The sequence below is a fragment of the Zonotrichia leucophrys genome, chromosome 1 (genome assembly GCF_028769735.1).
Source record: "Zonotrichia leucophrys gambelii isolate GWCS_2022_RI chromosome 1, RI_Zleu_2.0, whole genome shotgun sequence".
Classification (NCBI taxonomy): domain Eukaryota; kingdom Metazoa; phylum Chordata; class Aves; order Passeriformes; family Passerellidae; genus Zonotrichia; species Zonotrichia leucophrys.
Genome location: NC_088169.1, coordinates 17,976,309 through 18,002,145, shown reverse-complemented (window position 1 = coordinate 18,002,145; position 25,837 = coordinate 17,976,309). Strand labels below are relative to the sequence as shown.

The 25,837-nt window shown below is 40.2% G+C and overlaps 1 protein-coding gene across 1 annotated transcript; it reads right to left on the bottom strand.

Annotated features, from left to right (window-relative positions):
• Positions 1-1,787: 1,787 nt before the first annotated feature.
• CLTRN (collectrin, amino acid transport regulator) lies at positions 1,788-25,464 on the bottom strand. Its single transcript, XM_064707783.1, has 6 exons — positions 25,337-25,464; positions 24,911-24,969; positions 19,073-19,158; positions 11,882-11,998; positions 8,571-8,765; positions 1,788-4,556 (listed from the first exon to the last, which is right to left on the bottom strand). The coding sequence occupies exons 1-6, from the start codon at positions 25,401-25,403 to the stop codon at positions 4,406-4,408; spliced, it is 675 nt and encodes a 224-aa protein (XP_064563853.1). The 5' UTR covers positions 25,404-25,464; the 3' UTR covers positions 1,788-4,405.
• Between the last annotated feature and the right edge of the window lie 373 nt (positions 25,465-25,837).

Genomic DNA, 25,837 nt, shown 5'->3' with positions numbered 1-25,837 from the left:
GCAAACATCAATGCAGACACAAAACATCCAGTTAAAACACAAGGCTTCCATGTGAAGTGCATCCACAGTGCTTAATGTATTTACGAAACTGAACGTACTGATGTGTTTGTGCTGGCAAGAATGACCCACAAATCACTGTCGAGGTACTTTAGTTTAATGTGGTTTGAAAAATAGCAAGTTCAGTCCATCCAATTAGGCATATCTATCTGTGCAAATTTTTCATTAGCAATTGTCTGTTTGTAGGAAGCTGTGGTGTCACTCCACTGCACACCTCCCTTCTTGCATGCCACATTAAAAGGAAAAAAAACCATGAGAGGCCAAAAGGAGCCGCGCATAGAAAGCCAAGCACAGATTGTTCATTGCTAGTGGACAGTTGGTCATGCATTTCTCTAAAAACCCAGCATATTTAAAGCAGCTTATTTCATGAGTCACAGGTTACCGCACTGATGAACCGACCAAATTTCTGAGAGCATCTGAGCCATGTTTTAAGAGTATCTAGAATCATAAACTCTCACTTTTCACTGAATTGTTTCATGTCTTTGTTGCACTTCTTCCCTGACCTCAAAAGTAAATTTTTTTGTTTTCCCAAAGGTGGGAGTTTACACATGAAAAACTCTTTCTGTCAAGATGTGGTAACTCTCCTTGGTTGGTCAAAACTGGAATCCAGTTATTGAAAGAAATTATCAAACCAAAAGCTCTTGTGCTAATACTGTGATTTGTATTAATTTGGGAATTATTTCATACTCACAGTGATGAAGGAACAGGGCTTGAGACTGCCCTGAGATTTCTTGAGCCCATTTCACACATCCTTTTAGTGAATAAAAGCAGAAACAATGGACTGACTTCCCTCAAAATGTGGAATAAAGGTGCTACTTTATGAAGGCTCAGCTAGGAAAGAGTTGTCCAAGAAGATCAGTATGACCAGAAGCAAATGTTGTACCTGGACAACAGGAGCAGACAGTGTGCACGGGGCCCCTGAGCTCATCCCTGCAGGCTCCTCAGCACTGGCTGAGCCCCAAGGGAATACCAGGTCCAGTTGGGACTATCAGGCTGCAAGGTGAGCTGATAGAGATGTTCAGGGCTGAGTACCACAGACAGACTCTTTACACCAATGCTCTTCAGCACTCCAAATATCTGGCTAATGACTGCCAGTGTAAACAACTTACTCGTGCATGATTTGTGCTCATTCTGGTGTAGGCATCAATGCTCTCTCTCAAGTAAGCTGAACAGAATTGTGAAAGTCCTTTCTGAAATGTCAACTTGCTGAGGATGTGAAGCTAGTGGTAAACACTACAGATTTTCTTCAAACAGAACTACTCTGGGTTTATTCCTTCATTTAATTGAATTTTCCTTTTTTTGTCTCTTTTCTTAAATACAGCTCTTGAAAATGAAACAATTCAGTCTTGGGCACATCATGTACCTTTTTCCAAGATTCATTGGCACAGTACAATGTAACTGAAATCAGAACCAACTCATTGTTTTGGGAAGCAGTTCACTATACAGTCTATATTATTTGTTACTCACTTTCCTGTTTATTATCATGGGTTGGATACAGGTGGTTTAAAGAAAAAAAAAAAAAGTGGAAGTTACATAAAACATGTGGGCCAGATCCTCAAGGGATATAAACTGTTGTACTATTTACAGGCTCTGGAGGACAGGCTGTACCAAATAAAAGTCTCCTTTGTTTTCTAATAAGATCCTACTGCACAGACTAGAAAAGAGATTTATTTCTTCTGTAGCACTGTGACCTTGATTAACCTCATTTGGAGTGTCTATTTCAGTGAAAGAGCTAATACCTACACTGACTTCAAAATGTTGCTAAATGTAGTATATGGCTGATCATGTATCATTTGCTTCTCTCAAGCCATTTTCTGTCAGCAGAGAGGCAAGCTAGGTGTATGCTCTGGGTGATTCCCATATTATCATTAGCAGAAAATTAAGCCAAACTGCTGTAAAAGGTGAGCTGTCAGGAAGACACTGATTAAATACCACCACAGTCAGCCCACATTGCATAATATCTTGTTTAGAGGATTTCAATCTGTTTTCAAATTGGTGGCCAGTGCCATAGGCTAAACTGAACCTTCTCTCAGGCCTTGAGAAGTATGCTCAGATAAGCTTGGCCCTTTTTCATCTCAAGAGAATTTTATTTCAGTATCATATAGTACAATACAGGAAAACAGCAATTCTTAATCTGTAGCTTGATGTTGCTCTTGCACTACTAAGCTGTTCTCACCAAAATCTTTCACAGGTTCTTGCAAAGTTGCTGCACACACAGCAATCCATTGTGGTCACACTGAGGTGTAGCTATCTGTCATGCAAAGAATGGAAAAATGTTTAGAAATGATGGGATCTGAATTACCTGAATAAAACTTTGTCTGCACAAGAGACCTTGGAGCAACAACAGTAATAATAACACTGTACTCTATATTTCCCCTCCAACCCTGGCAAGCTTCATCTTCAACATTCCTGTGAGAAATACATCCACATGTTGCGGATAGTAATTTTGAAGCAATGAGATATTATCACTAATAACCAACTTTATGAATCCTTTCCAGAAGGGAGCAGCCCACACGTGGACACAGAGATGATGCAGTCCTTGTCCAGAGGGACACACCAGCCGGACATCAAAGACAGCTGTGACAAATGAGACCACATTATGCAAATGATTAGTGGGTTCCATGGCTTTATTTTGTATTTTGCCTTCCTCTCTCCTGCCTCCACTAGCTTTGGGCTTCCCTTGCTCAGCTTGCCCCTTTCACCCTGCTGCTTCCCCTTCTCCTTCCCATTCCTTCCTTTCTGCTGACACTGGTCCTAAGAGCCAGTACTGAGACAAGTCAAAGGTGCTCAGTACAGACAAAGGGCTGAAGGATTTCCACCCTGGGAAACAAGAAACCTTTGTACCCTTCAGAACACTGGATGGTCCTTTACAAGCACCTTTTACTTTGTTTAAGCCTGTTCCTGTTGGTGAGGAGTCTGATGAAACAATCCTAATAAGAAAAGATGTTTTCTAATATGCTTCTAGACATGACACTGGAAACAGGATGGTTAATGGTCAAATCCTGCCTCCAGTGATGTGGGCAGGTATATAGTGACTGCAGATATCATATTTTGCTACAACACATTTCCTTTATCTTTTTACAGTTACCCACACACAAAACTCCCCTTTTCTGTTGACCAATGCTTCTGAAGACAGCCAGAATTTTATCACTTATCCAGATCAGGTGCACCAAACTCAGCAATTGGTGTTTCAAAACCTTTTGAATCCTTTCAAAAGTTGTCTACCTATCACATGATCATGAAGGCTCATCTGACCCCAGGCTGGCTATGCTGGAAATCTACTCTAGTTTTATTACTAAAAACCGTAAGCAAGACATTTCCAGAGAGCTGTGAAAGACTATTTACAAAGGCATGTAGTAACATGAAAAGGGGGAATGGCTTCAAACTGAAAGAGGCAGGTTTAGATTAGATATTTGGAAAAAATCCTTTCCTGTGAGGTTATTGAGGCATTGGAACAGGTTGCCCAGAGAAGCTGTGGATGCCCCACCCCTGAAAGTGCTCAAGGCTGGGCTGGATGGGGGCTCTGAGTAACTTGGTCTAGTGGAAGGTGTCCCTGCCCATGACAGGGGGATTGGAACAAGATGGTCTGCAAATCCATTCCAACCCAGGCTGGCCTGTGATTCTATGATTTAATGAGAGCTGGGCCACAAAACACTGATTGCATCTGTGGAAAATCTGCCCTTTTTAATTTCACCAAATTTCAGAGTTTTGCAAATTTCCAGCTCACATAATCTGTAACCTTGACAGTTAAGTGAAAAACACTTCTAGTACCAGATTTTTGCTAGCCCCAGAGCTATACAAGAACCAGGTATTCTGACCTGGTCTTACAGAGGCTGTGAAAGCTTTTATGTGTCTCAATAACTGAAAACTTTCATGCACTGATGACTGTTCCATCTAAAGGCATACTACATAGCAGCAAACAGAAGTAATTTTACAGAGAAACTTTTCCATATGGCTTGAAAAAAAACCCATCAAGAATTAACAATGACAGATGATCTCCCCAGTGACATTCAGGAATAAAGCAGTTCCACATTTATGTCAGGAAAAACAAACAATGGACATATTTAAATAATCATTAAAAATGAGATGCCTGGCACAAGGCAGGTTCCAACCCTGTTCTGCCACACATCTCCAGGAAATCTTTTCTGGATATTATCTGAGGCCTTCTTATTTGTGTTGCTCATGAAAAAGAACTGTAATGGAGGATGACCCAAGCAAAAGGTTCCCTCAAGGAAAATCACGTGAAAGGACATTTTTCTTGTCTTCATGTCTGACATTCAGGAGTAGTGATGAGCAAAGGCAGGCACAGGAGTCTTTCAGAAAACCACCAGAGAGCAGTGGCAGCATTTCATAGGGATGTGAACCGGTCATCATCTGCTGCAAAGACTCCATTAATGTGGCCTGCTTTTAAATCCAGTGCTTCACAAGGAATCCCATTTTCTAGTGTCACTTCAACTTTCTCTTCTAAATTTTCTCTCTCTGTTGACTCTTTATTCTTTCTAAAAACAAGAAAGAAAAGATCATCTTATTCTGTTGACCTGCAGCACTTCACAAAGATTCCATAGAAAGAAAACTGCATATTTAGTTAGAAGTTTGTCATAGGTTATGCTCGTAAAGGCACAGTCTGGTGTATTTCCTTGCTGTAGTAAATACACCAGATGAGTGTATCTAAATAGCTGGGGAACCCACAGATTGGAACCCCTAGTTTAGCAGTTTGAGCTCAGAATTGGAGACCAGAAAACCTTAAGTAGACATATTCTAAGTATATTTTAAATACTGTTTCACCTTCTTATTCTGCAACATGACTAGAAGGTACAAAAGAAAAGCTGGAGCAAAACAAAATTTGAAAAAATCTCTAAATCTGTTTGGGTTTTTTTACATCAGAAAGGTCTACACTAAGCATGTAATCTGACCCTGCAATGTATGTTATAGATCACACCCCATGATCTGTACAAAATAAAACATATTTTTAGAAACAGATCAGTCTTAGATTAACTATAGCCTCCAAATGTGGAGACATTCATAACATCCATTATTACCTTCCTCAGAATATTCATGATTACTTCCTTAGGTAATCTCAATGCTGCAAATCTGCATTTTTTTTTCTTCAAACTTCATTAGCAGCCACCTTCCTACCCAGTATTTTATACTTTTGTTTTCTAGATCAAACAATTGCATGGCTTTCAATTTTCCAGACTCCAGCTGTCCCAAAAACATAACAGTGGTTGAATAACATTCTTTACATTAAAAAAAACCCTAAAAAATATTATCTAAAATACAATCATTAGAAGATGTAATAAACAAATATGAGGTCACGATGTTCCTTTAATTCCAGATTTATTCTGACCTTGGGAACAATTAGTTCATAGTTGAAAAACCTGCTGTACTTTATGGCCTGCAGCATCAGCGGTTTCAGAGGACAAGCAACTCAAAGGTCAGGTGCACTGCTTCTTCCTATCTCACAACGTGCACTGTAACAATCTGACTCAGGACAACAGTAAAAGTCTGATTCAGAGTAACTGCTAATGACAGAGATATTAACAATAATAAAATTTTATAGGCCTTTGGGAGATTCTTCACATTACAGACTTGTTAAAATAAACTTGGGGTGTAGTAGCGGAAACCTCTGACCTCTGGCTACTCTCACACTGATAAAAAGGAATGTTCTTTAACATAAAACTGTGGGGACAGAACATAAAAGTTACTAAGGAGGTTCAAAAGAAATGAGAGGAGTAGAAGATATGTGAAACTCATTACCAGAGGAATTCAGAGAATTCAGCTAAAAATTTCCATGAATCCAAGGGGTGACTCAACACCTTAAGTTAAAGGAAGTTAAGGGAAGAGAAAGTTAAAGGAAGAGAAAACATACAAGAATACCAAATCCAGCTCAGGAAGGCCCACAGCTACAAATTAATTCCTGAGGGAATTAATACAGGAAAAGACCTTGTGCTGGCTCTGTTTTCACTCTTCCCAAGGCAATTTTTATGGCCCCTGCTGCAGGGGGATAAGGGGAGACTTTGGGCGAGTTCAGGATAGACTGCAGAGGATGATCCTGCCCTGGGCAGGTGGCAAATCTATTGCTGTAGGGGGAGGTGTCCTATTGCTGCAAGGGTAGAAGAGCAAACACAAGGTTGGGAGACAGTGTGTCTGAGCCAGCTCACTGCAGGCACTGAATTCAGCACATCTCTCACTTCAATAAATGATGCATGAGTCTAACTCAGTACTCAATCTCCTCTGTAAGCCAACTCCCCTTCCCTGACACCCTGAGCATGGACAGCCTGGAGCACGTGCTTTTGGTTTTATCTGAACTGAGGTATTTACATGGCATTTTAAAGGCCTTTAAAGACAAAATGCCAGATTTATGAGAAGATGACACCATCCTAGGGGTCAGATTTCCAACACAGCTTACTAGGCAACAGGGTTCCCATTATGTAAGCTCTGGACAGACTTCTAAGAAAACAAATTATTGAACATGCTGAAGCCTCTGAAAACCTGGTCACTTCACTGTCTGACAGAGATTAGTTCTTTTGAAATCCTTTTCTCTGATTTTTTTTTTCCAAGAAGCCAAATAAGCCAGACAATCCCTTTTACCTCTCCAGTCCTTGAAACAGCAGATAGAGGAAATATATGCTTGGTTTACCCTCTCTCTTAATTCCCCACCCCTGCCTGCAATTGTTATTGATGTGAAGGAGGGTCACAGTTCAGACACAGATGAGCCTGCTCTGAGGAAAGGTTTTATGTAATGGTAGAGTAGGGAAACAGAGGGAGAAGTGGAAAAATCATAGCAACTAAAAGGACAAGAGCATGAGACAGAGAGTGACAAGTGAGCACAGGCAGGCAGCAACAAGCCATATTAATGGCAATGTGATGATAAGAGCATGCAGCTTGCACCATATTGAGGGGAACTGCTCAAGCTCAGCTGAATTATTTTGAAAATACAGGGGGAAATCCTGTCTTTCAGCATGATATGAAGCACAAGTGATTATTTTAGCTAGAAAAATCCCAGCTATTTATCCTAGTTTATTTTATTACACTTACATGAAATGTTCAAAGACTCCCTTAAATTTAGCCACTATTAAGAAACACAGAGCCAAACTGCATGCTCTTATCACAGAGAGCAGGTATGGGCTTCAGGTAGCAACATCACTCTGTTTTACAGAAGAGGTTGCCTATGTTTAGGGCATGAAATAATTCAGTCCATACAACACGGCTGTGATAGGGCTTTAACAATCCACAGATTCCAAATACCTTCCCAGACTCTTTCCCCAACAGTATCTTTCATCTATTGTTTGCTGAGTTTTGTGGGATTTTTTAGAAAACAGAAAGGGGTTTTGGAAATTCATGTAACTCCTCTGACTGCACTACTAAAGGTTCTCTATGAGAAGCACTCAACCTTCCCAAGTGTTGTTCTTCTGAGGTCTTTTAACATTCTTCAAGGCAATAAAAAAGCAGGAAGAAGAAGTCTCTGCAACATACCACTTTTTATGTATTAATTCCTTTTTCTGATACATTTGGGGATACAATCCATTATACAGTCAATAATTTGGACATTATCTGGTTATCAGCAGGAATGTACCCTTTTTCAATTCTTCTGCTGTTCCTCTATGAATCTATTGCTGAAGTCATAATTTTGTAGCCTAAACTACAAAACTAAACCTAAACTCTGTGACAGCCAAAAGCATGGTATAGAGGCTGAACTTCTATGGCAGAATCTCAACTCAGCTGAGAAATTTCTATTCCTTATGCTCAACTCAGAGCCAGCAGAGGTGTCAGGATCAAAACTCCACCTGCTCTCTGTGATGCTCCCACATGCTCACACTACGGAAGCATGAATACCCTTCTCTTTTTCACCAGTGCCACGAGGGCAGAAATGGGGTGGAAAACAGAGTATCTCTCTCCTACCCTACCACCAGAAAAACTCCTAAGCTCATGGGTAGATCTGCCCAGGAACCTGTGAAGGGCTGCATATTTTAAGCTCATCAAGTCATGGATGTGGAGTGAAGCCTTGCTCTGTTCCAGTGAGCAGGTCCTCTTCAGCCATACATTAATCATTACTGTGTGCTCTACCGAGTCTTCTCAAGCTGCAGAAGTACAGTTTTTTTAGCCCTACGAGCTTTTGACACAACTGCCCTGTAAGGCACACAGTCAATGCCAGCCTTCCCCCTCCTATGTGAGTGGTCTGTGAAAGGAGACTCATCCCTGGCACAACAAACCTTCCCAAGAATGACATCAATTGTCTTTTCAACGCTCATCTTTAGTTAGGTGGCCTCCAGGATCATATTCTTACACTCTCCCATTTCCTTGTTACATCATAAAATTACTAAGGTATCTATACCTTGCAGTTAAAACTTTTAAGTCTTTTCCTCAGAAAAGGAGAGATAGGTTATCTTTACCTAGCTACGGAAGGATGCACAGCATTAATCTGTCTGAGGCTGCTCTGAAATACAAAACCAGCTCAGCTGACCTAACTAATCAGTATTCCATTAAAACAGAAGAAAGGCTAGGCTGCTTACTTCTTGTGTTTCTGAATCCCTGAAACAATGAGGAAAACAATCCCAGCCAAAATGAGACAAAGAACAACACCAAATACAATAAGCCAGACAGGTGTAGAGGGTTCCACAGGAGGTGATAAGGTTGAGGTTATCTTCAGGAACTGCAGCGTTTTGTCACTCAGTAGGAAGGCATTGTTGATTCTGTTCCGGTTCATCCTTCAGGGAAAAAAGAAAAAACAAACAAACAAAAAAATCACAACTCTTTATAAAGGTATTTTACAAGTTAAAAAGATAGTAGAAAATAAAAGGAATTTTCATGAATGTGCTGTAAGTTAGGCAGGGCTGAATGTCATCCAGCATGATGAATAAAAGGAAGTTGTCCACCTTTAGGGGATCAGCCTCTTCTCTCAGCAACAGGACAAGAGGACATAGTCTCAAACTGTACCAGGGGAGGTTCAGGTTGGACAACAGAAGAATTTTCTTCACTGCAAGGGTGATTAAGCATTGGAAAAGGCTGCCCAGGGAGTTGAGGAGTCATCATCCCTGGAGGTGTTCAAGACACAACTGCTCACGGCACTTAGTGCCATGGTCTGCTTGACACAGTGGTGGTTTGGTCAAAGGTTGAACTTGATGACCTTGAAGGTCTTTTCCAAGCTAAATGATTCTGTGAGTCTATGATTCTGTGATTCTATGATGTTGGCAAGATTACACAGACCTTGACTATAACAGAGACCTCAGTAATCCACAGATACCCACACACTTACAACATTTTGAACACCAGATTTTTGTATGCATTTATCTGAAAAAGTGGGAAATACAGATGAGACCTGAAGTACGATATTATTATTTATTTCTGATTTGAACCATGTCCTGAAGACATAGCAGGTTGTAAGCTGTAAGGCTGGCTCTGCTGCCTTGCTCATGCAGCATTCAAGTTTAGCACAGGAGTGGCAGATCTACCCTTCAATGCTTGCAGGAATTACAGCTGCCCCCTAGACCCTCAAACTGAACCATCCTGCATGTGTTGGGCTGGTACATCTGCCCCTGCTGCTGCAGGTTTTCTTAGATCCATGAGGCACAGGACATAATCCGGTCTGGAAGAATCCACACCTATTGCCAACATGTCCTTCTTCCCTGCAGGATGCAGCTAAAGGGGTTTGTACTTTCTACATTTTTTGACATTTCCATATGAGAAACTGTATGTCTGAGAAATTTGCTTTTTCACAGAAGTAGTACAACTGCTATTTTTTAGTGGATAACTTCACCCATTTTCATTGCCTGTAAGTGTTTCACTGCCTCTAAGATATTTCAGGATCTAAATCTATGCAGATTTAAGAATCTTTAGAAGTGTCTTTCATTAGCTTTTTCAAAATGTTAAAAATTTTTAAGCAAATGGATTACATATATAGGTCTTGAGAGATTCCATTTGATAGCAGTTGTATGAATTAATGCAGCTCTTTCTTGTATACAATTAAATTCATTTACCACAAAGCAATTATTTCCTAAGAAAAGATGTATGGGAAATACCGGTAAGAGTTAACAAATTTCTCTTCTTGGAAATGATAATGTTTGGCTGTCTCTTAAACAGGAAGTTCTTAGCCTTAATGGAAAGTCAGCATTCCTGGACAGGACTGAAAGCCATGGCATGTTTTAAGACTCATAATTCCGTAAGCTGTCTGCCATTTGGAAAAGATTTCCTTACTGATATGAAAGGATCATTGTGAACAGCTGAAATAAGCATTGTTTACCCTCATCTAGTGGCTTGAGTTTCAGAATTATGTGCTGAAACACATGCAGGCAACTACAAGTGCATTTCATAATTGTATATGCATAACTATATCTTTTGTATATTTATGCAAAATCTTGAATATCATACAGAGCTCTGACATGGTTTACCTTCCTCTTCATTCTTACTTTGTAGGAATTTCATACAACAAAAGTGTAGTCCATGACTAGTGCTATGTGCTACCCTAGCATGAAGAATTATAATAAAGGTTTTGTATGGAAGCCTGCAACGAGAAGCAATTGAACAAAAAAAAAATTTTAGTTTTACAGACCATTTTATTTCTTGTTTTTAAATTAGGTAGGAATTAAAAGTTTTCATAAATAGCATATTCTTTATCAGGTGACAGACAACAGTTAAAAACCAAACAATAACACCATCCAATTTCTGTGCCAAAGAGGGCACATAAAAGACTTAAATAAATCAGCTTATGCTACTGAATGTATCAAAGAATAACAGAAATGCAAAACCCCCGCATTCCAGCACTCTTACAGAGAGCTTCAGTGAATAAATAATCTGCTTCCTCCACTAATGCTATGAAGCTATTGTTTGGTGTCTCTGTAGGAAATAGTTTAATCTGCTCATAAGCTTAAATTAATCTTTCCAAAAGAACGCATACTCATTCATCAGGAATTAGGCATTACACCTCCATTGCGATAACATGAATTTTCAAGACAGAACAGAATGCCTGAAAACAAAGAGATCCATTTTCCACTCCATGCTTGAGAAATATATTTGTGTTATGCTGCTTGAGGGACTCATCCCTATAAACCTCTGGTGCAGGTTTTTTGGACCATTGAAGTCAGATTATCCCATTTTTTTCTTTTTCCCTTGTCAGCTCCAAATTCTTCCTTTTACTTGCTCCAGAATGTGACAGAAGGCAAAGTGATTTGTAGTGCACTGTACTTTGTACAAGCAATGCTCAACTGGGATATTGACTGGCATTCTAGAAGGAGCTGGTATGAAAAGAATGTGAGCACAAGATTGCTTAAGCCAAGCTGGGACACAGCCAGCTCTGCTCATGAGGAGTTCACACGAGCTCTTCTCATGTGAAAGCTGACTTCTAAATTAATTCAGATGAATTGTTAGTGAGAAGCACTGAAGGGGAGCCTACAGTCATTGGTCCAGGTGTAGATGTGCACGTACCATGCAGTAAAAGCCAAATTATATTAATCCCACACAGAAAGTGTTCCCTTCCATCACCTGTCTCACTGGGAAATGTGATGAGAGCTGGATGAGAGCAGTGTGCCACACACTGGACAGCACATCACAGGTGGGGCTCTGGAAAGGGATTAGATTTCTTCAGAGTCTCCAGCATCAACAGACTCTTTCCAAAGTTATAATCCCAAGGCTCAAGTTCTTTGCATTCTGTGGGACTGTTAAACATCCTCTAATCTCACATTCATTAAAGAGTACTGTGCCCTCAGTGTTTTAGCAACTTGGATTAGTTCATCCTTAAAGGGGCAGAGTGCTCATTCATAAAAGGCCCAGAGAGAGAAAACATCCTCAGTAGACAAGGAAGAAAACATTGCAAGAGCAGTGACTGTACCTGATGGCTGCCTCTACCTCACTTCCAGGAACAGTTGTCACATTTTTGGAAGAGTCTGTGACCACAAACCAAAAGGACACCCGGTCTGTCACATTGCAGAGCAGCACATTGGAAATTCTGCAGACAGTTAAAACAAAAATCATCACTAAAGAAGCATGGAAGGAACTATTGAAATATTTTAGATTTTCCTAAAATATTGCTCTCAACTAAGGGGGAAAAATTTCTTATTTTTAAAAAAGCTAACAGTTAATACTCAAGAAACAAATACCACTGACCCATTTCCCATATGATTTTAAAGAAATCAAGCTTATGAAGACCAAATGAGTCTTCAAACAAATTTCTAAATCTATTACAGACTTTCATGGTCTTGGACATGCATTTAGTGTAATCAAATGGAAAAACACATATTTGAATAACAATCATCATTGGCTATGACAAAGGCCATAAAATGGAGCAAGTGCATTGGTGAACTAAGAATTCTAGTTTTGACAGCAAGTACCACAGGAACCAGTCATTGAGAATTGCCCACGTGGTTGTTGAGTGCAGTTCTTCGACAAGATACACTTCTTGGAGGGAAGATCAGTGCAATTGATGTTATAGTTTTTGACATCTTTATTCTAAGAGCCAGGCACAGAATGCATGGAACTAGCTAAATTTAGTCATTATAGTGGCACTGGCCTCTTCCTTTTAGCTTGTGCTATATCAAATATTTATAATATCTATATTTAAAGGAAGATTGTTCAGTTTCATGTGAAGTTAAATGTGGAGGAGCACAGGCAGGCAGCTTCTCATGGCATACTAAGAAAATAGTCCGCGAAATGCCTTTTATACGAGATTTTCTTTTTAGATTTCTACTGATAAATGGTGGAAACATCAGAAAACCCTTCTGGAATGACACAATCGCGAATATTTAAGAGAAGGAAGTGAAAACCGACCCGTTCCAGGCCGTGACAGGGCCCCGCGCTCTGCTCGGCAGCGCCGCCTGCCGGCCGCGGGCAGCACCGCCCCGGCCCCGCGGGAACCGGGACTGGGACTGGGGGGATTGGGGGGACTGGGGAGATTGGGGGGAATGGGGAGATTGGGGGCACTGGGGGGATTGGGGAGGGACTGGGAGGACTGGGGGGACTGGGAGGACTGGGGGAATTGGGGCACTGGGGGCACTGGGGGCACTGGGGGCACTGTGGGACTGGGGGACTGGGGGTGAGAGGGACAGGAGGGAGAGAGAATCCCCATGCCTGGGCGTTCCCCATCCAGCCAGGGACCTGCTTGTAAGGCAGATATCAGTGCCTCATTATTAATATTTTGTAGAAATGTTTTATTTCCTGACAAAAACTTTTTTTGAGTGCCCCAAGTGCAATAGATCATTTTACAGAGGTCTATCATCTATCTATCTATCTATCTATCTATCTATCTATCTATCTATCTATCTATCTATCTATCTATCTATCTATCTATCTATCTATCCATCTATCATCTATCTATCTAATCTATCTATCTCATGAGTCATAGAAGTGCTTTGGCTGAAAAAGACCTTAGAGATTTATTCCAACCCTCATGCCATGGGCAGAGAGCCTTCCACTAGATCAAGCTGCTCAGAGCTCCATCCAGCCTGGCTTTGCATAATGCCATGGCTGAGGCATCCACAGCTTCTCTGGGCAACCTGTGCCAGTGAGTCACCACCAGTAAAGAATTTCTCACTAATATCTAATCTAAACCTACTCTTTCATTTTGAAGACATTCCCATTTGTCCTGTCATGCCCTTGTCAAAAGTCTCTTTCCATCCTTCTTGTAGGCCCTTATCAAAAGTCTTTTTCCACCCTTCCCATAGGCTCCCTTCAGGTACTGGAAGGTGCTATAAAGTCATGCCAGAAGTCTCTCTTTTCCAGGCTAACCAAACTAAATTGTCTCATTTTTCCTGGAAGAAAAGGTGCTCCAGTCCTCTAATCTGAGAATCACAGAATATTCTGAGCTGAAAGGGACCCACTAGGATCATGAAGTTCAACTCTTATGGGAGTGATCCACACAGGAGTCAAAGTCACAACCTTGGCATTATTAGCACCATGCTCCAGCCAACTGAGCTGATTTCATTCTGGCTCTTTGGAGCTCGCTCCAACAGTTCCATGTCTTTCCTGTGCTGGGGACCCCAGAGCTGGATGCAGCATTCCATGTGGGGTCTCACCAGAGCAGAGCACAACAGAACAGAGGGGCAGAATCCCCTCTCTTGCCCTGCTGGCCACACTGCTTTGGATGCAGCCCAGGATGCAGTTGGCTTTCTGGGCTATAAGCACCTAGAGAGATATGCAGTAAAATGGAAAGCAGTGATTTTGCAGAGCCAAAATGACCACTTTTACCTCTCTAGAATAGTATCAATTTTACAGAGAATTTTTATGGATAAAAGAGGAAAGCCATCCTCTGGAATTTGAAAAGATGTTCACATCAGTTGCTGGCAACAGTCAGAAGATGAAAGCAGATTTATTCTTTGCAAAATAAAAAGAAAGCACAAAATTTACCGGAGAGGGGAAAAATGCCCACTTTTGGCTGGTGGCTGACAAACTCTTGCTGACTTCACATAATATTTAAAATTGTAACTGCAGAGGAAGTTTTCTATCTCAGTGTTTATAACAGTAGGACCCAAAACTTCATGTTGCCAAAGTTCCTAAAACTGCAGTTTCTGTGGTGCAATCAAAAACCAGGCCATGTGAAAATCTGAGCTGGTGTTGCCCTACAGATGTTCTTCAAATGGGGTAAGAAATATTGATCCCCAAAGAGAAAGATAAAGGCAGCCAAGGACTGGCAGAACACCCAGACTCTTCAAGCCAGGGTCTCCCCTAAAGTGCCACGGTTTTTAGCATGGGACAAGGCATTCATCACCACAGGGGTGGCATCCCTCTGTAGAACAATCAGCACTGAAACAAGGGGCAGCAAGGATTGCACTAGGATATGTAAATTTGGCTTCTTTTCTTTTCCCTGTTCTTTCTAAAATCCTTCTCAATTACAAGCATCCAAACTCTGGTTTCACCACCACCACTTTTTCATCAGCGGAATACAAATGCCATAAACCCTTCCAGACCCCAAAGAGAATAATCCCACTCATGAGAAGTTCAAAGGGAATGAGTAAACACCAAACCAGACTGGTTCAACAAGCACCAATGTGGCAATTTCTGTGCAGTGGTGCACTCTTTTTCATCCCATGCCATTTCCTTGCAGGTTTGATTCACAAATCAAACCTGCAAGCAAATGGCATGGGAGGAAAAACCAGAGAACCTAGAAAAAACAGAGAACCATTGCAACTATGCCATCACACTGTATAGATCTGAGAAACCTGGCTTCTCCAGGCACTAATGAAGTGTATTTGTAAATATGTATGTGGACATTTTTCCTTTCCTTAGCAGTTGATAGACTTTTGACATGGGATTATAGGAGACTGTTATCATCAAAATGACAAAATCCTGGTTTGGCCTTATGGCACCATGGCAAAAATCCAAAATTGCATTTCCTTTGATACACAGTGAGTAGAATGCAGGAAACCCTGGCAAATCCTTGGCCTGAAACACCATCATCGCTCCTTATGGAGATTTAAATGATTGCTTAGGGGTAAGAAAGAGCTGTCAGAGAGTCAAAGGAGCTGAGTGCCCAGAATGGCTGTTAGCTCATGGAAGAACCACAGTCCCCAAGTCCCAAGTGCCTATCTCCAGCTCTCCCAAAAGCATCACACCTCTTCCAACACAGGCCTCTGCAGCTGCTTCTGCAAAGGAACATTATTTTCCTCCCAGCAGCCATGGGATTACTTTGATTTAACAGCTTTACTCCAGACTCTTTATTTTGTTGTTCTAAATGGTCACAATATTTTCAGTATCAAAAAATAGCCTGTCTTAGGAAGATGGATAATGTAGATTAATTTTTTTCCTGATCACTTCATAAGGAAAATTTCAGGTTTTTTTATCTATAAATGGGAGAAAGATGTACCAAAAGTAGAGTCTGTTATTTGAATGAAAACAAATGTGTTGACATTCTTTCTGCTCTAAAGATTAACTAGTCTCAGGCCCAAAAGAGATGCATATTATTTCAAATGAGTCACAGATTAGAGAAACCAGGGTTGCTAACACAGGCTACAACAATAATTTTTTAACACTGACAGATCAAAGGTTGCCTTATGTAGTTCATGACCATATGAATTAAGAATCAATTGAAAGGCCATCTATAAAGCAGGAAATAATGGGGTATTAATTCTCCACTGAAAAAGAAATATTTATTTGTAACTCTATTAATAGTTATTGAGTAATGTGATTGATTGTACCTTTCTTCTGTTTTGTGCAAACTTGAAAATTTGACAGGCCTTTCAAACATTAAACACTGCTCCATGCTTTATTAAATTTCAGTTTGGAAATTAACTTTAGAGAGCTCGAGATGTAACGTGCAATCCTCCCCATTCTGTGCTGGGCCATTCAGTGGTTACACAAGGGCAGCCACAGCATCAGCTGCTGTTTGCAGCCTCACATTGAAATGCTTGTCACCACAGCCTGGCTTTTATCCACCTTCAGAAACCTAACAAGAGGTGACTTCAAATATCAGAAATTATGGTGCAGACTGCAACAATGGTTATCCTGATCCACCAGACAAATTATTCTGGGGCTTGATACAGTTTGCTGAAATTAATGGCATTTGTGTCACATGTGGAAGTTAGTTGTGGCTGTGAGTTACTTCAAGGCTGTGGGTGTGTTAGAAATTAATGGGATTTTAAAGCAGAGGTCTGTCACATCCTGGCTATGGCCACATACATAATTTACACCCTGGCAGAACCAGTATTTAGTTACATAAAATAATAGTGATCTTTTTCATAGGTTTTATTTTGAAAAAAACTTCAATTAACCAGATGCGAAATTTCCTTAAGTTTAGATGCTACCAGAATGCAATCACAGGCAATTTGTTTGTCTTTATATGACAGAATAATTGGTCTTTGGTCTTTTACATCTCCTGAAGAAAATCTGTTGATGTTTTCCTGCAAAAGCGCCTGTAGTGAAATGCAATTTATTTGCCAGCAGTGCAATGTAATTTATTTGCTACAAGCTCCTGCTTGTGCCTCTCTCTTCACCACAGTGAAGTGTCCTCACCAGCTCTGCCAGGGTGCTGTTCCTGTGCACAGCATCTGCTGTTCCCTCTGGCTGCTCCCATACCTCCATGCCCACTGCAGAGGGGATGGAGCAGGACTGCACTCCCTCCTTCCAGCTGCCAGTCCCAAGGGTGGGGAAAGGAGTCTTTATTTCCATCTAACAGGATGGAAGCTTTCACAGCCTTCCTGCTCCCATGTAACAGGGAGATTATTTGAGGTATATTGGGAGGTTCATCCAGCCTCTCCATCACTAAACAGGGACTCTGAGGTCCCTTGGGATTTGAGAGAGATCTGTGCATAGGAAACTCTTCAGTATATTGCCTAGGAAGTTGTGTGAGATCTCAGAGCTCTCCTGCAGGTGACATGCTGTCTATAATGACCCCAAACGTGTCTCTAAGTCCTACATCAGTTATCAGTTATAACTCCAATACCCCATGAGGGGTGCACCCAAGTTTATATCCCATGAGAAAGTCAGATACCATCCTAAAAAGAGTAAAGATCCCCACAGCTGGCTGATTCCAAATATTATACTGACTTCTCTGACCAAATTAATAGCAGGGAATTATTGATGTATGCAACACCACCTTCAAACTGGAATAACACTGGCATCATCATATTTGTCCCTAGGAAAAACTCCCTAGATAGGAAACTGAATTAATTAGTATAAATTCTATGATTGCCCAGAGTGGCTACAGATAACTGCCATTAAAACTTCTACTCCTTCCATACTGGCTTGATTTTTTCCCATTCCAGCAGCAACCTTACTTTAATCTGCAGAAAACCACAGTGCTTGAAGAGAAAAAAGATCACTTGCCTCTGGCACAGGTTTTTGCTGTGTGAAAGCAGCATGACTTTAAAGGAAGAGAATAATTTTTAAAAAGGACCCAGGGGTAAAATAAGTATACAAAAGTGAACCTTTATGGAGCAGATGCTGAATGAAAACTCCGCTGCCTTGAAAATCTGAGAAAAGTCCTACATAATCATCTGTAATTAGCTCGTATCTTGAACTAATTTTTTTAAGTGCCATTTTAATTGGGTTGAGTAGCACACTTGGCTGTTTTTGTTAAGCTTGATGTAACAGCTCTTTTGCTCACAGGAGACCACCTCTGAGGAATAAAAATGAAACAGCAGGAATCAAACACTCCTGTCACATGGAGGGGAAAATCCCCTTTTATTTAAGAGAAAGGCAGCAGCCCCAATAATCATCATGAAACTAAAGTTAACTAATATCTTTTCAAATGTGGAATATGCTTCACCTGATGCAATGACAGCCTGAAGTAGTTTTATTTTTAAGTAAATTGAAAACCTTATCATTGTTAGCCTACCAGAACTGTCAATCTTTCATTTCAGATTGAAAAACAATGAAAAAAAATAAAAGGCCTATGGAAATGCACTTACAAGGTTTTTCTTTTAAGAAAGATAAGAACATCCTGAAAATACAGCTTGCTAAGTGCTCTGTCTAATCTGGTATCTAATTTCATAGAGTAGCAAGGATCAGAAACCAGCAAAGAACATTCAATACCTCAGGGTAGATTTAATCCCAAAACCAATTAAAGGCTGATTTCTATCTGCACTACAACATCTGAGACTTGGTGATGGTAGGAAACTCAGCTGCTGTGATATCAGGGATAGGAATGCAGAGCACAGCACTGGCACAGCTATCCACCTCCCAGGGCTCTGAGTCAGCTCATCTCCAGCACACTGCTGAAGCTGAGCTCTAAGGAAGGATGCACCAGAGCTGCTCCCTCAGAGATCTGTGCTGCCTTTCCTGACCTCCCAGGGTGTCCCTTCACCTCCCATCAGCATGGTCTCCAGAAGGTGCCAAATCTTCCTGCTGCATTCTGCTCAAAGTGAACTGGCATCATCCCACTGAGATCCACAGGGACACTGGTTCAAAGACTGAACATTGTTGAAATGGAGACAGTGTGATGTTGAATATGTAACTGGGTGTCAGAGGTACAGTGGAACAGCCTGCTTTTAGAATCTCTATATAATGATTTCTACAGCTCAGTACAGCAGAGGACAGGCCACTACATGCAGCATTGTTAATATGTATAAGGCAAATCCAAGCAGATGCTTACTGAGTTGTGCTCTTGCTGGAATATCTTCTCATTGCAAAAGCCACCATTGCTTTGAAGAGGTACTCTTCATTAGCATCCCAGGCATACTGTAAAGGGAGATGAAAAATAATTAGTTTCAGCACCAGTGCTGGCAGTACACAGAGGGAAAAAGAGTCGCTGAACTTGAAATGCTATATTGATCAAGAAAATGAATAAATTCTCTGGTTGTGCTAAGAAAATGAATGCCCATTATTTAGTGAGGACAAAGGACTTTTTCCAATGGAAAAAAAAAAGTGTAATAGAGTCTGTAATATAAATAATATAAACTGCAAAGAATGTTTCCAAAAACTGAATTAACTGAATATTTCTGAAAGCTGACCAAACTGGAGATGTAAAGTTTATTCTACCAAAGACTAGACATATTATTAGAATTCTCTCCACACAACTGCACTCGTAGCCTTGCTTCTTTTGCTGGAGAAACTGAGTTAAAGTAAAAGGTTTAAATCCACCCTCTAAGACTATTTGGCTCTGGCTGAAAATAATAATAAAAAACCATTGTTTAAGGTGATCTCTGAGAGTTGGACATTAGGACACCAGGAAATAAGCTGAGATTGCAGCCTTATTGCTGCACACTGTCCTGATTATAAGAAGACTCAAATATATTAAAGATTATTATACTGCATGTGAGATAAAAGAGAGAAAATAGCGTCCTTACTACCTCAATAAGAAGAAGAATATAGGCTCCAAAAACTGTTCTCTGTTGTCTTGATGAAAAATCATGCTTCCATAATTTAAGTTTTCTGGGACAGCTTCACTGGGTTCCCCTGGGCTTTCACTCACATATGCAATTCTAATGACCTGTAAGAACTGCATCTATTACATTCTTATAACAGGAGCCATGACTGAGGCATACTGATTAAATTTCTTCCCCTTTCAGCAGATTACAAAGATTATTAGTTTCTTGGAATTGTATTAAGGGAGGTTAGAAACAGCTTTCTTCAGTCAGTCAGAACACAAATCTAATATTTAACTTTCAGCATTAAAAAAATCTGCTCTGTAATCATCCAAACCAGAAATCCAGTGGTGTGGACACTTAACTCTGTTCTCAACTTGGACCTACTTTTTATGGTCCTTTATGACACATTCAAAAAACAGCAATGCACACCAAAAAGCAGTAGATAGCATTGAAAATTCCAAATCTTAATTCTGGTTTTTAAATTCTGATTTTAGGCGCATGGAGATGCAACCTCTCCGTAAAAAAAAAAAAAAAAAAAAAAAAAGAGAGAATCCAACTTTCAGGTACCTGCAGCCCTCATCTTGTATTGGCATCCTGGGAAACTGAACAGGGAAGGATGGAGTAATTTAAAGGGTAAATTTAAAGGGTAGAAAGTGATCTTATTTCTCATCCCTAGATGAATGTTGAGTGAAATGGGCTCTCTGAGATGAGATAGGACAGGGACAACAAAGCTGAGGCAGCAGACAACTTGAGCAGCACCAAAGTGCAGCTGCACTGCTGAGAACCTGGGCTCTGAACTCATCACTCTTGCCTTGTGAATGAGGGGGTTGTGAGCACACTGTGACAATTCTCGCCAACCTGGGAACTAAAATTGAAAAAAAACAAACAGAAGCTCCTTGGAAAAAAGTTATAAAAGTAAATGTTTTGGTCCCACTGCACTGATGAAAATGTGACAGTAATGAGAGCAACTAGTACTGAAAGAGATTGTGTAGTAAAGGAATTAATACAGATTGGAGCTATAGAACTATTTATCATCATTTTAAAGATATCTGTATTTAAACCATGAAGCACAATTTGCATTACTAAAAAGGAAGATCTGGTTTTTCTCTGTGTGGCATTATTGACTGAATCCCCACATGCCATCTGCAGTCTTTGAGAACAGGTCCAAAAGGACAGAAAAGACGTCATTTGTTAGCCAGTGAATTAAACCAGCTGTAGAGATAATTTAATCAGTTGTCTTGAAAATAGATAATGATGAAGCACACTCCATTTCATGCTCACGTGGACACAAATACAATGCAGCACTACCAAGTGCATGGACTCAGTATGTTTATGTTTAGTGCAATGCATATATACATGCACAATTTGTCACAGCTCTCATAAATAATGCAGCAGCCTAGCACTTCTTTAAGTCAGAGTAACAAAAAGGATATCTCAAATCAGGGAAGACAATTTCTAGTGAGGAATTCCAGGCCCAGCTGAAAGAGTAGGCACACTTAGAGTAGGAAAAGAGACAGAATAAACAGAAAACTGTGAGAAAGAGGGGCAGGAGACTGGCAGAGAAAGATCAGCAGAAATCAAGGGTCTGCCTGAGCCAGGAGAAGATATTGCAGACAGCCTCCTGGGCAGAAGGGCAAGAAGGCCTAAGAAAATGGAGACTAAACAGGAAGTAGAGGAGATGGACATGGCTGTGGGCTCCAAGTGAACAAGAACCCCTGTACATGACTGCATACAGGAATATACAAGGGAGAGGAACATAATGAGGAGGAAAAGTAAGGCAAGAACAACTTAAAGCTAACAAACTGTATGAACTCAGGACAGGTGGGCATGAATTTCCAGAAAACTGTTTCTAAACAGCAGCTTTCTCTAATCAGAGGTGCAAAGAAACCTTGAATGATTTGGATTGGAAGGGACTCTGAAGATCATCTAGTTCCAACCCCTCTGCCATGGGCAGGGACACCTTCCACTAGAACTGATTCATTCTACTATGAGGCTTTCTCAGCTTCATCTTTATCCTCCAAATGCAAAGGCCTGGAGCACAGCTGATGATTGAGGATGTCCCCGTGCACTGCAGATATTGATGCACACTTTCTGCTACTCTAGATGAAACATTAAATATCATTTGCTACCATATTTAAATATAATTTGGAACCACATGCTGTAAACATAACTGTTATCAATGAAACACTACATGATGGTATCAGAACTGTTAAATTTACCATCTTTGTTGTGCTACAAAGGAACCAACACGAAGACGTTGGCTCACTTGCCCTCCTTTATAAGTTAAGGAGAAGCAGAATTGGACACAGCTAACTGTGAAAGGCAGTCTTAAATGCCTCTTACTGAATGAAGAAGATGAGATAATGCATGAAAGATGATGAGTATAGGTTGCTGATGGGGTGAAATGCTGTAATAGTGCTGTAAAAGACCAAATTTAAGATATGAGAATATAATATTACAAGATTGCACTGAGCAACCTGGACTGATTTCAGTGTTGACCCAGCTTTGAGAAGGAGAGGATTAGGGACCATCCAAGATCTCTTCCCTCCTGAATGGTTCTGTGCCATTCAGACTGCAGAGTGGCTGCAGACATACAAATACATTTCTGGATCCCATCTGGTGGCAAAACACAAGGTGTATGTCAGCCTTCCTCTTTTTCATCCTCTACCCTGGAAGCAGCCTGAACACATGAGCCTGAAGGGAAGTGTACTGTCTACTTCAGCTGGCTGCAGCCCCTGAAGTGCAAATTCTTTGACTCTTATGGTGAAAACGAGTGATGACACCAAGTTACACAGACTTGTGAGTGCCCATCACTTTCTCTCACTCTCTAGTTGCCTCTGTCCCTTTTGAATTAACTCTCTACCCGTCTGCTGGCTCCATGAACAGAATACAACTAGTGACTAGAAGCTATTCCAGAAGCCACTCAAAAAGTCAAAACCATTCTGAGAGACTCATAAATCACCTTCCATTTAGGCCTACAGGCACCATGTTTCCTCCCACAGATCAGCAAACAACACCTCTGTCAAGTACACCCATTATTGGCAAATAAAATGATAACAGGTGAATACCTACTGCATCAGAGCTGGTCTTTCCAGCTCCATTGTGATAAGAACTAAATAAATACACCAAATGGAACTCCCTGCCTCAGAGTACAGCTTACCTGGTGAACAAATCAAAAAATGGTGTCCTGTTTTCATCAGTCTCACACACAGGGGATGGCATGCACTATACCATGAGAAAACCTGCACCAACCTCTTTCCTATGCCCCTGAATGTACACTGGAGTTATCCTGACACTTCTACAGAGAAATTCCCACAGCATCTTGGCTTTCCATTATCATGGAGCTTCAAGTGACCTGGAAACGAACCAAGCTGACCATGTCCTGCTGTGACACAATGACAGTATTACAGTTCTCTTTGCTAAAATAACACAAAGAAGTAAAGTGCCCCAAATTCTTTAATGAAATGAATTTCAGTTTCATAGTAGTTTCATTTTTCGATTTCAGTCATTCACAGAGAAGACTGCAATGGCTATGAAAAGGAACTACTACGTCCTGTGTACTTAATAAATTGTTTATTGTTTGTGGATGATTTTCTATAGCATTATACCACTTTCAGCAAGCTGTTGTTCTAAAATGCTGTTCTTGACTGCCCCATTCTTTGAGCTTTCACACACTTTGTTCTATGACATAAACAACTCAAAAAAAACAATAGACTCCTCAGTTATGGCTTTTTTTCCCAGCAATACAAACTGCCTTCAAGGGTAATGATTTGTCTCATATCCTTTTTGAGGGAAAACCAAAAAAAATTATAAATGATCAAACAACTCCCCTTATTTGACTACAGCTGGAAAAGAAAAGAGCACTAAAAAAGGACATTACCAGGAACAGCAATTTTTGTCTTTGTTACTATGTTGAACCAAGATTAAATCAAAATATTAGCACTTATCATCAAGAGGAGCTTTAATAATTATTTTGACATATTTTCAGCCATAGTATTACTCTACTTTTAATAATTAAAAAAAAAAAAAAAAACTAGGCTCACACTACTGTTTAATTAAAGTCTCCCACTCAAGAGAATTGACTTCACTGTGAATTTTGAGACATTTACTTTAGCAGGTATCTTGAATATTTCTTTGTACTTTGGGTTATAAAATTTCCAGTGAAATTTTGGTCCCTGCTAATGTTAGTTTAAATTACCTGATCTTTCAGGGTAATTTTAGGACAGCTTTTCCAGTCACATGGAGTTTCTCATATCACCAGTCTTTTAAAACATGTAACCTACTGCTTTTTGTTTCCTAGGGCTCATAACATGATCAGACACCAGACTTACAGTGCATATGACTGTCCAGGATGTTTCATACCTAATTTCCTGCTGAGCCCTGTTGACATGCTGTAGATTTGCTCTAAGTATTCAAAACTACTAACAAAATACTGGGCTCTGACATATTAAATAGTGCTTTAGATCAGGAAGGACCACTCAGTCATCTAATGTTCCAATCTCTCGCGCAGCTCTCTTTGCTCACACTAGTATTTCTACATTAAGCCCAAAGATCTGAATTAAGCCACAGCATTTCATGAGACAAGCCTGTGCACCACAGGCAGAGAAGAAAGGCCACTATCTGAAGCCCTCCATTAGCAGGGAATTGATGAGACATGCTTGAATGATCTCTACAGTTAATGCTTGTCTGAGAGCCTGATATAAAGTCCCATTTCATAAAGACCTAAAAATCTTTTCCTGCTTCTCTTCCTAGACATGCTTGACTTTACAATTAGTACTCCCGAGCAGAAGTGCTCTTCCCAAAATACAGACTTACATTTATGCAGCACTTCTCATGTATAAAGTGTAACATCCCTACTGCTTTTCCACAGGAAAAAAAATCTTTGACCAGAAAATTATCTTTATGAAAAAACAAGCTTTATATTTCTCCTAAAGGATGACATTTTAAGGAGTGGGCTAGTCAAATGTCAAGAAATGGAGGCCTGGATCATTACTTGAGCAAACTATTACAATTAACATTGCAGAACAAATTGCTTGCATTGCATTCACAAATTTTATAGTATACAGTACTTCTGTTTTGGCAGATATTGAGTTAGGAAGAATATGTGAAAATATTTTACTTACTGCATTATCTCCCAAAGCTGTTTTGATACTAATCCGTACTTTGAAAGCATTCTGTGCATCTGACAAAAGAGAAAAAAGCAAACATATATTGGTAGTCACTCAAAATAGGATTTTAAATCATTTACTTCCCTGATTATTTCACAAATGTCAGTTTCTAAATGCGCCTTAAGAAATCACAGGTTTAGGAGAAATTACTTGCATGAAAGAAGTCCAAGAGACTCTTAATGAGGTTTACGATGACCTCTTGAAGTGCGACCAACTTCCATACTTAATTTGCAAACTCATAAAATAAGTGAATGCTCAGCATTTCCATCTTCAAACTGAAGACAACCAGTTAAAATAAAAATCATAGAAGCTGGCAGCTTTGTAGTCTAAACTGAAAGCTACTTTACCTAAAGAAAGATGGGAATCAGCTCCAAATCTTACCTGGTTTGCAGAGCTCAGCATGAGCAATGGCAACTACAGAAAGTATAAGCAGCAAAGCCCGTAACATCCCGTCAGCATGGAAAGGTTGAGGCAAAAAGAAGTGAGTCTCCCTTGTAAAGCACTCTTAAACTTTGTGTGACCCAGGATTAAAGCATCAGGAGCCCAAGTGAGCAACCAAGTAAAAGGTTTAATAATTAACCCCCGTTATTTTAGCTAAAAACAGGCACTAGAAACAACTGACGTCTGTTAGTTATTTACTACCTTTCTCTGCAGCAAAAAAAATCAAAACCAACAAAACAAAAAGCTGCAACATGTATTTAATTTTCCTTATTCCTTTTTAGAAAAATACAACATTTTACAGAGAGTTCCAGGCCAATCTTTTTTTCTCACAGGAGTAGTGTCAGACACACAAAGTGTCTGTGGCATGTCACACCAGAGCATCTGGCAACTGCTACCCACAGCAGGCGAATCTGAAGCTTGGCTGCCACTAGATCCCAAAGG

Excerpts from the sequence above, each read along its gene's own strand:
- CLTRN (XM_064707783.1), bottom strand. The coding sequence starts at position 25,403 with ATGTTACGGGCTTTGCTGCTTATACTTTCTGTAGTTGCCATTGCTCAT. Across the intron at positions 19,159-24,910 it reads CAGCTTTGGGAGATAATGCA|TATGCCTGGGATGCTAATGA; the intron begins GTAAGTAAAATA and ends CTCCCTTTACAG. Across the intron at positions 8,766-11,881 it reads GAGGTAGAGGCAGCCATCAG|GATGAACCGGAACAGAATCA; the intron begins GTACAGTCACTG and ends TTTTCCCTGAAG.